We start from the raw sequence: 14,285 nt of genomic DNA, 5'->3' as shown, positions 1-14,285 counted from the left end.
ACCCAATTGAGCATCTCTGGAGAGACCTGAAAATGGCTGTCCACCAACGTTTACCATCCAACCTGACAGAACTGGAGAGGATCTGCAAGGAGGAATGGCAGAGGATACCCAAATCCAGATGTGAAAAACCTGTTGCATCTTTCCCAAAACGACTCATGGCTGTATTAGATCAAAAGGGTGCTTCTACTAAATACTGAGCAAAGGGTCTGAATACTTATGACCATGTGATATTTCAGTTTTTCTTTTTTAATAAATTTGCAAAAATTTCTACATTTCTGTTTTTTTCTGTCAAGATGGGGTGCTGAGTGTACATTACTGAGAAATAAAATGAACTTTTTTGATTTTTGGAAAATGGCTGCAATGAAACAAAGAGTGAAAAATTTAAAGGGGTCTGAATACTTTCCGTACCCACTGTATATCTGGTTCTACAGCTGTTTCTAAGGTTCCTGAGTTTAGAGATAAGTCGTTGCCAGTTGAGGGCAGGTCTTGGTGAATTTTGTTTCTAATAGTTAGAATTTTATCATTAAAGAAGCTCATGAAGTCGTAACTACTGAGAGCTATGGGGATATTTGGCCTGGCTACAGTGCTGAAAAGAAACCTGGGGTTGTTCCTATTTTCCTCTATTAATGAGCAGTATGCTGCTCTGGCATTACAATATATTATCTTGCCAAATTAAACGAGAATTTTCCTGTTCGGTGGAATGCCAATTCCTCTCAAGTTTCCGCGATATTTGCTTTAATTTGCGAGTTTCAGTATTATACCATGGAGCTAACCGTCTTTGTTTTATTATTTTCTTTTTTAGAGGGGCAACAGAGTCGAGTGTCATTCGCAGCGAGCCTGCAGCACTATCAACAAGATGATCGACTTGGGAGGGACTGAAATTAGCATCCACCGTTATTTTGTTTGCTACAGCACTATTAGACAGGCAGCTTGTATAGAAATTTTTGCCCAATGGCGTGTAGTTCAGCAATACAAACTCAAAAGTTATCAAACAGTGGTCTGATAAAAAGGGATTCTGTGGGAACACTATTAAATTTTAAATTTCAATACCATATACCAGAACAAGGTCGAGGGTGTGGTTAAAACAGTGAGTCAGTTCATGAACACTGAGAAAAGCCAATGGAATCTAACAGAGAGATAAACGCAGTACTAAGGTTGTCGTTCTCAACGTCCACATTAATATTAAAATCCCCTACAATAATAACTTTGTCCGTTTTAAGGACTAAAGTTGACAAAAACTCAAACGCAAATTCAGATAAGAATTCAGAGTACGGGTGAGGTTAGTTTAGGTTTAGAGCTGATTATTAGGCTAGAGTCAGCCTTGCTGCTTCTTGCTTTCTTACAGTGCAAACGCTTTGCTGCTTGCTCTTGCCTCTGCTTTCATTCTTTTGGTTAAACTCTTTTTTCAGCTAGAAATCAGCAGCTCCTGGATACTTTTAAATCACTGGGACTGTCACATAAAGTTGTCTCTTGCCATAATTTAAAAACTTTTATGATCTTAGTGCTACGCAAGTGCGGCCTATCAATAGCACTAGCCTGTAGTGACTGGAGTTATAGCTAATGCTAATTAGCAACAAGATGCCCCCCTTCTTCACGGACGACTTCTACAAACTTCTACAGAATGTTGCAGTGCTGGAAACCAAGATCCACAGGTTAGAAGTGAATGTGGAAGTGAATGGACTATGTGGGAATGACACCACTTTACCGTGGACCCAAAACAGTGGACAAGAGCATGCTAACACATGGCTAATTAGCACCAACAAGACTACCAAGAAGCAGGAGGCCGTGTACTGGGTAATAAATCTTAAAGTGGGAGTCCTCCCTGGAACGCTCTTGGTGCAAAGCCTAAGAGTAAATCATTTCCTGGGGAAATGGGAGGACAAGTAACAGGCAAAACCCAGCGCCCTGAGATTTGTGATGCGACTGACTGGCCTGCATTATCATCCAGGCAGAGCGCCTCTTCAACCCCTGGTCTTGTGGGATGATCATACAAATAAATAGTTAAAAAATCATACAATGTGATTTCTGGATTTTTTTTTTTAGATTATGTCTCTCACAGTGGACATGCACCTACGATGACAATTTCAGACCCCTCCATGATTTCTAAGTGGGAGAACTTGCAAAATAGCAGGGTGTTCAAATACTTTTTTTCCTCACTGTAATACAACATCTGAAATCCTCTTTATGTTGCCTTGATATTCTGCCAACAGGTTTTTTCAAAAATATTTCTAAATGCATGGCCTCACATCTACTACAAATTGTCAACATGTCCCTGAAAACTGCAGTCATTAAGCCACTCTTGAAAAAGAGCAATCTAGACAGGTCACTAATGAGCAATTATAGGCCCATATCAAATCTCCCATTTTTAAGTAAAATCATTGAAAAGGCTGTTTTTCAACAGCTTAGTGCTTTCTTGGCACTAAATAACTGTTAACTGATAACTGACAGTGGCAGATTTTCAGTCTTAGTATTATTGGATCTCAGTGCTGCATTCGACACGGTGGACCACAACATATTACTAGACAGACTTGAAAACTGGGTTTGACTTTCTGGCACAGTACTAAAATGGTTTGAATCCTACTTAAAGGACAGGGACTACTTTGTGTCTATAGGTAATCACACATCTGAGCTGAAAAAAATTATGTGGAGTTCCCCAAGACTCCATTCTGGGGCCTCCTTTGTTTAACATTTACATGCTTCCACTGGCTCAGATTATGAAAAACAACAAAATATGTTACCATAATTATGCAGATGACACACAGATTTACATAACCATTTCACCAGGGGACTATGATCAAGGGCTGAAACGATTTATCGATTAAATCGATAAAATCGATTAATAAAATGCTTCAACATAAATTATTTGCATTGATGCTTCGTTTAATCCATGTAACTATACAGCACAGTGTTTCGCACGGACATTTATTACTGTCGCACATTGCGCTTACACTGTGAACACGTCAGGATTATAATGTAGCCATTTGAAAAGTGGAGGAAGAGAGAGAAAATGGCGAGGGACAAAGAAGAAAGTGTCCAAAGTATGTTATTATTTCATGCTAAAGAAAACAACTACTCTGTCTGTGTCACAGTCCGTCCACCGTAAAACGAAACTTATGTCGCCTTGGCAGACAGCATGACGGCAGCTGAACAAAAAGGTGTTCTGCCAGCGGACCAGAGTCAAGGTAACAGTAACAGCAACTTTAGCAATTAACTGAAATCTTGATTGATTGTTGAGTTGAAGGCTAGCCAAAGTAAGCTGCAGTCCTCAGCTGAAAATGTGAACAAGAGCGTTTGTTGTTCTCCTTTTTGGGCCGTGAGTTGTAACCTCACAGTCATGAGTTAACTGTGTGTCGGGAGCTGCACCTTTTAACTCCCCTCCAGCTCTCTGTAGCTCAGACAATCCCTGCTACGTGTGTGCTAATCCATCCTTCACCCATATTCTTGTCTTTATAATTGCCATCTTTATAATAACAAACAACAGCTGTTTCGTGTGCAGGATCGCTCATTTCCTGTTTCACATTTCATGTGTGTTTTCTTGACAAAACGTGGTTTGGAGACCAGCGTCGGGTGACAACTGCTGTCAGCTCCTGTAGTGTATGTGTGTGTCCCTGTCACCAATCAGTCATGTAGTGTGAACACCACAACGACTTCAAGACTGCCGTCATGACGGCAGGTTGTGTGAACTGCACGGTCATCGGCCGACGCTTAAAGTCGTGTAGGCTGCACAAACCTTTAGTATAACTTGTATAGCACTGGGGTGATGTGTGTGTTTGTAAAGCGGCTGTTTAGTAGTTGGTCTGATGTTTGCTGTATGACACAGTATGAATTTACGAAAGGACTAATAAATAGCCTAACTATCACCTCACATCGTGAGCTGCAGCCCTACTATGATCCCATGCTGAGTGCTGGGATGCTGAGTAACTGTACTGAGCAGGTCAACGGCTGGATGTGCCAGAATTTCGACTTCAATCTGTAATGTTAAGAACCACAAATCAAGCCAGAAATCTTGGTGTAGTCATGGACTCAGACCTAAATTTGAGGAGCCACATTAAGACAATTACAAAGTCAGCCTACTATCACCTGAAGAATATATAAAGGATTAAAGGACTTATGTCTCAGCAACATCTGGAAAAACTTATCCATGCATTTATCTTCAGTCGACTCGACTACTTTAACGGTGTCTTTACAGGGCTCCCTAAGAAATCCATCAGACAGCTGCAGCTGATTCAGAACGCTGCTACTCGAGTCCTCACTAAGACCAAAAAGGTGGATCACATCACTCCAGTTCTGAGGTCTTTACATTGGCTTCCTTTATGTCAAAGAAATGATTTCAAAATCCTGCTGTTAGTTTATAAAGCACTAAATGGTTTAGGGCCAAAATACATTTCCGATCTTCTGCTTCGTTATGAACCATCCAGACCTCTCAGGTTGTCTGAGGCAAGTTTTGTTCAGATGTGAGCATGTACACAGTTGATCTTTGACGTCACGCCACGGACACGCCCATTGACGAAAACTCGCAAATAGCACAACTTTTCATCTTCAATGCCTTTAGAAGGCACAGCAGAAATTTGACGTCGATCCGACTAAATCCCTAGGAGGAGTTCGTTAAAGTATGAAGTGTGTAAATCATCCAAAAATGGCCGTAAAATTCAAAATGGCCGACTTCCTGTTGACTTTAGGGTATGGGTTCTTAAGGCTTTTTTGTGCGTCTTGATATGATACATGTCCCCAGAAAATTTCGTGCATGTAGGTTGAACGTGAACGAGGGGCAAATTTTTTCCAATTTTCTAGGTGGCGCTAGCGAGTCATTTTGCCACGCCCATGCACGAAGCCCATAAAATACGAAATTTTTCACCAGTCCTGATATGTGTGCAAAGTTTGGTGAATTTTCGAGTATGTTTAGGCCATGTCAATGGAGCCTACTTTGCAGAAGAAAATAAAATATATAATCTTAGCAAATTCAATAGGGAGCTCACATGGTCGTGCTCGGGCCCTAATAAGCAACAGACGGTCAAAACGGACAGCAGGTAGGGGAAGAGATGGAAGACAGGAGTGAGGAAGGAGAGAGAAGAGGAGATGGTAAGGGATGGAATAAAGAAGCAATCAAGAAAGAAAGACTTCAAAGTCATGAGCTTTAGTCCTACTACTTAAAAATATACATTATTAATCCAATCACGGTCACTGCGTGCTGTCAAAAATGTAACAGATACCTGGATTTAAATATGACAGATGAAAACATTAGTTTTGGATGTTTCATTTTTAAAGTTGTAATCCTTAAAGTTTTAAGTCCCGTTGCTTTAGAGACACCTGTGGTTACAGGTGGTAAAAATTTAATACTACAGGTCCCAGAATTCTGGGGGCTGCTGAACAACCGACTGTTGTTTACAGTTTTTCTCAATTGCTATAATACTAAAGCCTATTAGCTGAACAAAGTTTGCAGTTGCCTGAACTCATTTAGCCAATTGTGCAGTCTGTTGTCAATAAACCATTTCACATGGTAAAACACAATTTGTCTGTTAATGTCACTTAGACTTTTCAGCAGAACTCTAAACACATTCTGCACTCTAATGCACGTCATCCATACTGGTAAGCAAGAGAACACATGTCAACCAGTTTAGAGAGCAAACAGGTTGTTGAAGGTGGGACAGAGAAAATCTAGGAATGGATGGAAGAAAGAATGTGAGAGGACGAGTGCGTATGCGAGGTGGGCAAGGAAGAGGAAGACAAAGAGTGAATATATCTGATGAAATTCGACTAACAGTCATTGACCATATTCTTGTCCATGGACTGACAATGAGGGAAGCAGGACTTAGAGTGCACCCCAATTTGAGCCGATTTTCTGTCCACCACAGTAAGGACATTCAGAGAAGAGAACAGGTACAGTATACTACTGTATTTTTGTAATTGCAAATTTACAGCTCTGTTGCAGCTGTTTCAACAGACTTTTGTAAAGTTCATCACTGTATGTGTTGTACTGCATGAATATTTTTTGTAGCTGCACATCTACTTTTTGTAGAATTGCAAGGCTGCCACATGCAGGTGGAAGGACAGCTATATTCACTCAGGAGCAAGAGGCCGTTATAGTTGGTATGGTCCTTCAAAATAACGACTGATACAAGACAACACACACTTCCAGGGAATCGACAGTGTGAGCATTTCCACAGGATGCAAATGTATATCAAGTATACAGAGTACCTTTTGAGCGCAACTCACAGAGGATGAAAGAACTGCAAGCTCAGTATGTGCAAGTAAGCGTACATTCAGACACATTTACTGATTGTCCAGATTGTCTACAGTACTGCCACATACTATGTGAATGACATTACTCTTCAGTACATACAATGTATGTGAGGGACATTGTTGATGTCCCTGGTCAATGAGGTGGCAATGTCACAATCTGTGCTGCTATCAGCAACCATGGTGTTCTACATCACCATGTTACGCTCGGGCCATATAACACCCAGCACCTTCTATGATTTCTTGCCAATCTAAGAGATATTTTATTTGAGCAGCAGGGTCAAGAGTGTAATGGGAATTCCAAACATACTGCATGTAACCCTGGACTCAGGGAGACTAATGTGTGATGTGGCACTGAATCTGTGTAAACTGTCCAAATCTCTCTGTTTCTTTGTTATCCAGACTTCAGGGACAACATGTCTCTGTGGGATGATATGATTGACCCTAAAGCTGGATCAATAACAGGCTCACTCAGCTGTCCTCACTCTTTCGAGCATACATGTACGTATATATGCATATGTGTTGCTGTGAGTCCTTCTGCAGAAAACTTGAATTAAACTCACAGAAAGACAAGTGTTTGCCTGAGCGGTTTATTTGAACACTCTCATTCCCACCACAAGAGCTAAATCAGAATCCCATTCCCACCTATGTGATAGTGTGGGACAATGTCAGTTTCCACCGAGCGCATTGATCACGTATACTCCTTTCATTTTTGTATTGTATACTGTAGTACAGTGCATTGTAGGTTGTATACTGTACAATAAACAAATTGTCTGGCCCAGAACATTGTGCTTTCCATTTGTTTACAGTACTGACTGCTCAATAGATTTTGACTTATTGCAGGTTCATATCAACAAAGAACAAGAATTACAGTATCACAGAAAGAAGGACAAGTTTGTGAGATGCCAACCCGGTCTCACTCCCAAGTCGTCACATATGGACGCTTGGTCAAGAGCCATAATCGTCAGTTTGTGACGCACTAGGGATCCCTTGGACGTCATAGTTCGACGTATTGAGGGAAGCCCTGTTGTGTCAGTTTTTGATGGTAAAGGCAAGTATGATATTTAAGAGAAAAGACGAAGTAAGGAGGTGATTGGGGTGGATAGAGGGCCAGAACCCGGACCTTGAAGCAGGAGAACAGGGTTTGTGTCCGTTATTTAGGCGAGTGAGGTAAATTGACATTAACGTTAGTTAACTTAAGTCTTAATTGACATACATAGCTATTTTAACCCAAACCATGATCTTTTCCTAACCTTAACCAAGTAGTTTTGTTGCCTAAACCCAACCAAGTACTTTCTGTGCCTAAACCTAACGAAACTGCAACGTTTCACGACTTTAATTATGCGCGTTTCAACATGGCAATGTATCGAAACGTTACGTTTTATCTTGAAAGTGTAACCGGATATTGCATATTTATTGTTGCTAAGCGTTGCTAACTTGACTGTGGATCCCTAAACGTCAATAATTGATGCAAAAGGGCTACCCAAGTCTTTAAAAAGCGACGACAAAGGGCCTTGACCATGCGTCAGACATTTGACGAGTAGGGAGTGAGACTGTGTTGGAGATGCGGGGTACAGTACTGTAGAAATAGGGGTACAAGAAGGAGAATGAACAAATAAAAATTGCAGAGAGCAAAGCAGAGTATAATTTCTGATCAATTCTGAGCTACTATGACTAAACATGTTTTCATTCATCTAAAGACTATGATGGAAAAATATGAAATTTGTTTTGAGATTAAAAATGTACTTCTCCCTGAGAACTATATGTTTTGAACAACGTGTTTTCTATTTTTTGGTGTATTGTTTACAGACTGCTTGATAGTGTATATATGTTTTGTAAATAGTGCTTGAAGCTGAGGTTTTGTGTTTAATGTTTTCAGAAAGTGGACCAAGGTTTCAGAAATTGTGTTTTAGTAATTGAGAAAAACTGTAATAAGGGAGTTTTCCATCATTCTGTGAGCAATCATGATGTGATTTTCTGCTGCACATGGCCGAGTGTGCCAACAACAGGGCACAGTGTGCAGCCTGCTGCTTCAGCCCTTCATCTACCAGCTCCCTGTTCATTAGTCATACACTACTTCAAACTCATCCGCTAGCAAAAAGGCCCAAAATGAAAGTTGTTTTGTTTGATACATAGTATCAATTACGATAGTTGTCTGTGCTAAGCTCACTGACAAACACAATGCCCTTCCTGTGGCTGTGACAAAATCTGTGTTAGTGAGCACTTCTCCTTAGCTCTCCTGCCCATTATTGCAGACTGTAACTGGTTGCTGCGCTTTATTATGGTTCATCTGAATGCATCCCGAGATATCTCTCTAAAGAGATCCGAGTTTCACTTGATTATCTGCTGGTAATGCTTAAGTTGTTTCCACAGGTGCACCAATTGAGAGTTACAGATGTGATGGAGACCATAAGTCCCTGTGATATGTGATGTTCTGGACATTTTTTCTTAATGTAATTAAGCCTTTTCTTAGTTATTTCAGTTAAATATTATCCTTTACAATTGGCTGACAGTGCGCCAGTTGACAGCTCTACAAGTAGACATTTCAATAAAATAACTCGTGTTTGGTGTGGATTGTAGCGCGCGTTCTTCAGGTCTTCTTTTATTTTGGCTGCTGTGGATCGTTTTCACTTAACGACGCAACATAAAATGAAGAGATGTTAAACGGAGTTTGGCGCGTATGTGTCGCAGTTCATGTGTCGAACACAGACTGCGGCTTCAGCTCGGGTTTGGCTACACCAAGGCGTGGATATCGTTATGTTACCTAAAATTATAAACCCTGCTGGTTAGTGTGACTAAGTTACTTTCTAAACTATGTTTTCTGTCAAGCAGTCAAAAAAAGACCATAAGTCATTGATGTTGTTTAAGTATTCAAATAGGTTCATCGAGCTTACCTGGAGGGAGAGGCTCACAGTGTGGGTGGTCGCTTCATAGAGCTAACTTACTAAAATTAGTTCTAATCGGTATTTCCTTCGTCTCCGTTTCTTTGTCAGATTCAGGTGCATTGGAAAACCTCTTTCACCACCTCTCTGTGTTGCTGCTGCACTGTTACAACACAGCTCCACCTCAGCAAATAAGGCTGGCTTTACCAGTCTGACGAGCACAACAATCCAACCTGGCAACTTTCTGACAAGTCACTTATTATAGTGAGTCACTGCATGCGCAGACACATCATTACAATAATACAACAAAATAGTAGCCTACAAATATCACTGCTTTTTTTATAATGTATTCAGGCAAAGCCTTACACTCAGTCAGCACTGCATTTAAACAATTATTGCACAGTATCTCTGCATAAAAGCTACATGTGCTGTAATTAGAGCTCAACTAGGTGAAGCTATGACCTTCAGAGGCATATCTGAGAATTTAGTGTGAAATTTTCCATAACACTGTTGTATGCTGGGCACTGATTGTACTTACTTTTACTAAAGTGACATTCTCAGTGCAGGACTTTTGCCTGTAAAAATGTTTTTACAGTGTGGTAGTATGTTTACTTAAAGCTGGAGTTACATAAAAATGAACATCCCTTATATTCACTTCATCCTTTGCCAAACAAGTTTGCTGATGAAGCCTATCACCGGGTAAGTCTATCTATATTCGCAGTATATCTGAGTTTTTAATCTGCTGTCTGTGGTGATGTGATGTGATCCTACGCTGGCGCACCTTTAAGTTTTAGTGACATCTAGTGGTGAGGGTTGCGAATTGCAACAAATTGCTCTCAGGTATGACCACTGACAGATAACAGGACAATGGAAGCCTCACTGTTTCTGCACCACAGTCCATTATAAACCACATAATACATGAAGTTTACAAAGGCATTGTCAGGTGAGGATCAAGGCTCCTCTCCACTTTAATTAGATAAGCAATCTGCAAAACTTAAAATGTCTTTTTAAATGTTTTGAAATATTATAGTAACACAAAGTAGTACTAATAGCCATCATTTTAGCTTGTGGCAAAACAGTGCAACATTTTTAATGGGCATTAACCCGGTTAATTATGAAATCACACATTTGTGTACACAGGAACGAAGCAATAACCTACAAACAGTGGTGGAAAGTAACGAAGTACAAATAATTCATCACTGTACTTAAGTAGTTTTTTTTTTCGGTATCTGTACTTGAGTGTTTTTTGTGGTTACAACTTTTTACTTTCACTTCGCTACATTTCTAAGCCAAATATCGACTTTTTACTCCATTACATTCTGCACGAGAGCTCGTTACATTGGTATTAGCATCTTCTGCAGCGCACCTGAGTGGAGCAGCGCTGAAAAACAATGTCAAGCTGACAAAGCCAACTTGGCGCGAATCAACTTCAGCCAGCTGATGTGACATTGGCACACGCAGTGATAGTCCAGCGCAGAACTGGACATCCCCGCCTCGCTCTCATGTCAAAGGTGAACGCGAATGTTTACAACTTTGATGAGAGGATGAAGAGGGACTATCCTTCTAGGCATGAGAAGAGAAAAAACTCAATGAGAGTGAAGTGCGGGAACAGCAGTCAGGTAAACATGTGTTCTCTTCTCGCAAAGTCTGATGTCAGCAGATCACTCTTAGCCTAATGTGCAGCTGCAGTGAATCTCTGTCTGTCTGTCCTGCTAACCAGCTGAGCAGCGCAGCTCTTTGTCTGGCCCAGTCTTGGTTTCTTGCCAGACTGTGACTGAACAATGTTTAGTGAAATACAACTATTTATTACGTTTGTTAAACGCATGATGTTTATACACTGTAGCTCGGAAAGATTCTTGTTGCGCGTGGAAATGCGTTCATATGCGTGTGCAAGAAATTAAACTCGCACATTCGAGCAAGAAACATCTGTGGGATTTAAAGACAAGGCAGTGAAGCAGTGGATTCACATTGACTATTAAAATGCTGATTAGCTGGGCAGACTGGACAATATGGATGCACATCTCAGTAAATAATAAGCATCACATAGTCAGCCCAGTCCCTTTATAAACAGTATATTATATTTGAAAATGTATTGAAGGAAACCTGGAGGAGCCAGTTTGAATGGGCTTGATGCAGCTGATTAATACAGGATTAATATATAGAAAATATCTATAATTTACAGGGGCTATGCTGAAGTTTATCAGTAGAGTAGATGCTGGATCATCACAAGCACAGTTGATCCACATCCAGCCTCAGCCAGTACAGATCCAGTTCAGACGTCTTTAGCGGGTCCCACAGACCCAGGTGTAACACAGGCACCCTCAGCCAGTACGAGCACAGACAGAGATATACAGCCAGCTCATGTTTCGAAAGTCATTCTCCGCATTTAACCCATCCCTGAAGGGAGCAGTGGGGCAGCCGCTGTGCAGCACCCGGGGACCAACTCCAGATCCTTACCAGTGTCTGGTCAATAGCACTGACTGGAGCACCTGGAGGAAACCCACGCAGACACGGGGAGAACCCGCGACCTTCTGGCTGTGAGGCCACAGTGCTATCCACTGGACCACCGTGCCGCCCTGAACTGTTACTGCTCCACCAAATGATCCAGCAGATTGGCCCCCAGTCTTAACAGTCTTCATGAGGACGGAGTTAGAAACAGAAATTAACACATTTATACACATTCAGCAATTTGAGGTTTAATATTTTGCCCAAGGACACTTCAACTTAGATTATAAATCCATGAGCTCAATTTATTAATTAGTAAAATGTGCTCAACATGAACTTCTATGCCACATTAATTTCAAATCACAACACATAAAAACAAAGTAAAGAGGTGTATTGCATTGCGCTGTTGTCTAGCGTAGACTTGCCACTACTAAATACAAAGCACTTGCATTAGTTTTCAGGAGGAGTTGCAGGCTTTTTTTAATACAGTGTAGTGAGCAAAAGTCTTAAAAAGCAGCATCGGTACATTATTTCTGTACCATTCATGTCTGTTGAGCCAGCAGAATGTCCGCCATCCCAGCCAGAAGGACTTTAGTGGATATAAACACAGTATAATTTTTTGTCCATGAGTCAGAGGAAAAACTATAATAATGGAATTCAGGCTATTTTTATTTTTTTTTATTTAAATTTTATTTATTTATTTATTTTACTTTTATTTACCCAGGTGCTTTCTTTTTCAGGTAAGCAGAATTATTGGTGTAATTACTACTAGAATTTTAAAGATTTTGATCTTAAGTCTTTGTTTGTGGAGAGAGGTCAGCAACACCCTGCTCCCCATTGTTTTTCTTTAACACTGGTAGATTAGGTATAGCAGCATAGCTTTAAATCTTACCTGTTCCCTCATGCGGTCCTGGTGTCCCATGATAATGGCAGCATGGTGAGGATACTTCTGCCTCAGGTTGTCCAGGAACACCTCCTTCTTCCTCACCACATCAGAGTGCTGCGTCATCAGGCTGTCCAGCTGGCTGTCCCTGCTGCTGGCACCAGCAGTGGTGGCGTAGTTTTGTGGTAAGGTGCTGGGAGAGCGTGGATCTGACCCATAGGAGAAGTCCGGGTCACAGAGCAGGCTGCTTTGGGTGTGCTGTTTGTCCTGCATCAGACGTTCAGTGCTGCTGTCCACAACAGCAGAAGAAGAGATTCTAGACAGGGAGGTTCCAGGATCTGAGTGGGATGGTTTTATAGAGAAAAAGAATAGACAATGATGAAAGAGAAGAAAATCTAGCATAAAAAAGACAGAGGCTGAGAGAAAAGAAAAAATGATAAGACAGGATGAAATGTATGGCTATTACAGTGTGTCATCCTTTTTTCACAAAACTGAATATGTTGAAATATTGAAGATATGTAAAAACATTTTGTTGTATGTTTTACAGCTCACTCAGTCTGTATATGTGAAATAAACCTGTGTGAATGACAAGCTTACAATTGTAGCAGTCTCTGTGATTCTGCCCTTCTAAAACAGTACTGAAAAATACTTAATTAAAAGTGTCTGAACTTACATTAGAATCTTATTGTAGATATTAATATTGGTCAGATTATATGGGAAATAAAGCTTGATTTTATAGTTATGGCCAAGGCTATAGCCAGGTCCTGTATTTAGCAAAATGAGAAAACATAATATTTCAGATTATACAGATAAAAGTATGAGTCCCTCACTAACTCTTACACATAAATGTTAGTATAATAATTTATCCAATTTCTTACACCTTAAAAATACTCAAATTTAGGAGAGCTTCAGTGTTCTCTCAGATTGGTTTGTTGTAGACTTGACATGACTGCTGTAAAGAAACAGAGGTGAGCCCACACCTTGTGCCATATGTAACCAACATGTATAGTTTACAACAGGCTGGTTTTAGCCTATTATGTGCATTTATTTTAAACACTTGGGATTGGATGTTATATCACGTTTTTTCTCATTTTTTTGCATTTACTTTACATAATGGAAAATCTAAAGAATGTAGCGTTTATGCGCCTTATGTCTTCTCTACCGCTCCCCTATACTGCTAATAGCATGCAACACTAGCAAAATTGAGTCCGCTAACATCAACAAACAACTGCACCTACCACAACACAAAGTCCGAAGTCAAAGCCAACATTAGGCCTACTGCAGAGCATGTTAAATATATTGTGATATTGTGGTTTTAGCTGACCAATGTTGCTAACGTTAGCTTGCTTGCTAACGCTAGTTGCCAACTAAGAAATAAGGGACAAAAACTGGCCTGCTGCAGCAGTACGGCTAAGGTTTTGATAAGGTTTGGTTTGAATATACAGTGCATCATTTAAAGAGGTGGTATTATGCTCATTTTCAGGTTCAAAATCCTATTTAGGGGTTGTACCAGAACATGTTTACATGGTTTAATTTTCAAAAAACACCATATTTATTGTAATACTGCACATTGCTGCAGCTCCTCTTTTCACCCTGTGTTGAAGGCTTCGTTTTAGCTATGTAGTGATACATCTTGTTTCTAATTGATCTTTGTTGGGAGTTGCACATGCGCAGTTCCTAGTTAAGGACTACTAGCCAATCAGAAGCAGAGAAAGGCGGGTCAGCGAGAAGCAGGTAAACAGCTTTGATTCAGCTGTAGGCTACATGTTGCCGACCAGCTTGGCAACAAAGACTGGAGCGAGAGTTTCAGAGTGGTGAGTTATTAATCTGTAACAAAA

At 40.5% G+C, this 14,285-nt stretch overlaps 1 protein-coding gene across 1 annotated transcript in view; it reads right to left on the bottom strand.

Moving 5' to 3' along the window:
- The window catches only part of LOC123972388 (sickle tail protein homolog), a 152,445-nt gene that overhangs the window by 114,378 nt on the left and 23,782 nt on the right, over positions 1-14,285 (bottom strand). The window contains exon 2 of the mRNA XM_046051873.1: positions 12,457-12,785. Within this exon, the coding sequence (XP_045907829.1) occupies positions 12,457-12,785 (329 nt within the window). The remainder of the gene's footprint in view (positions 1-12,456; positions 12,786-14,285) is intronic.

Source organism: Micropterus dolomieu, linkage group LG06 (assembly GCF_021292245.1).
Source record: "Micropterus dolomieu isolate WLL.071019.BEF.003 ecotype Adirondacks linkage group LG06, ASM2129224v1, whole genome shotgun sequence".
Taxonomy (NCBI): Eukaryota; Metazoa; Chordata; class Actinopteri; order Centrarchiformes; family Centrarchidae; genus Micropterus; species Micropterus dolomieu.
The sequence above is the reverse complement of the archived record's forward strand: the minus strand, read 5'-3'. Positions and strand labels throughout refer to the sequence as shown.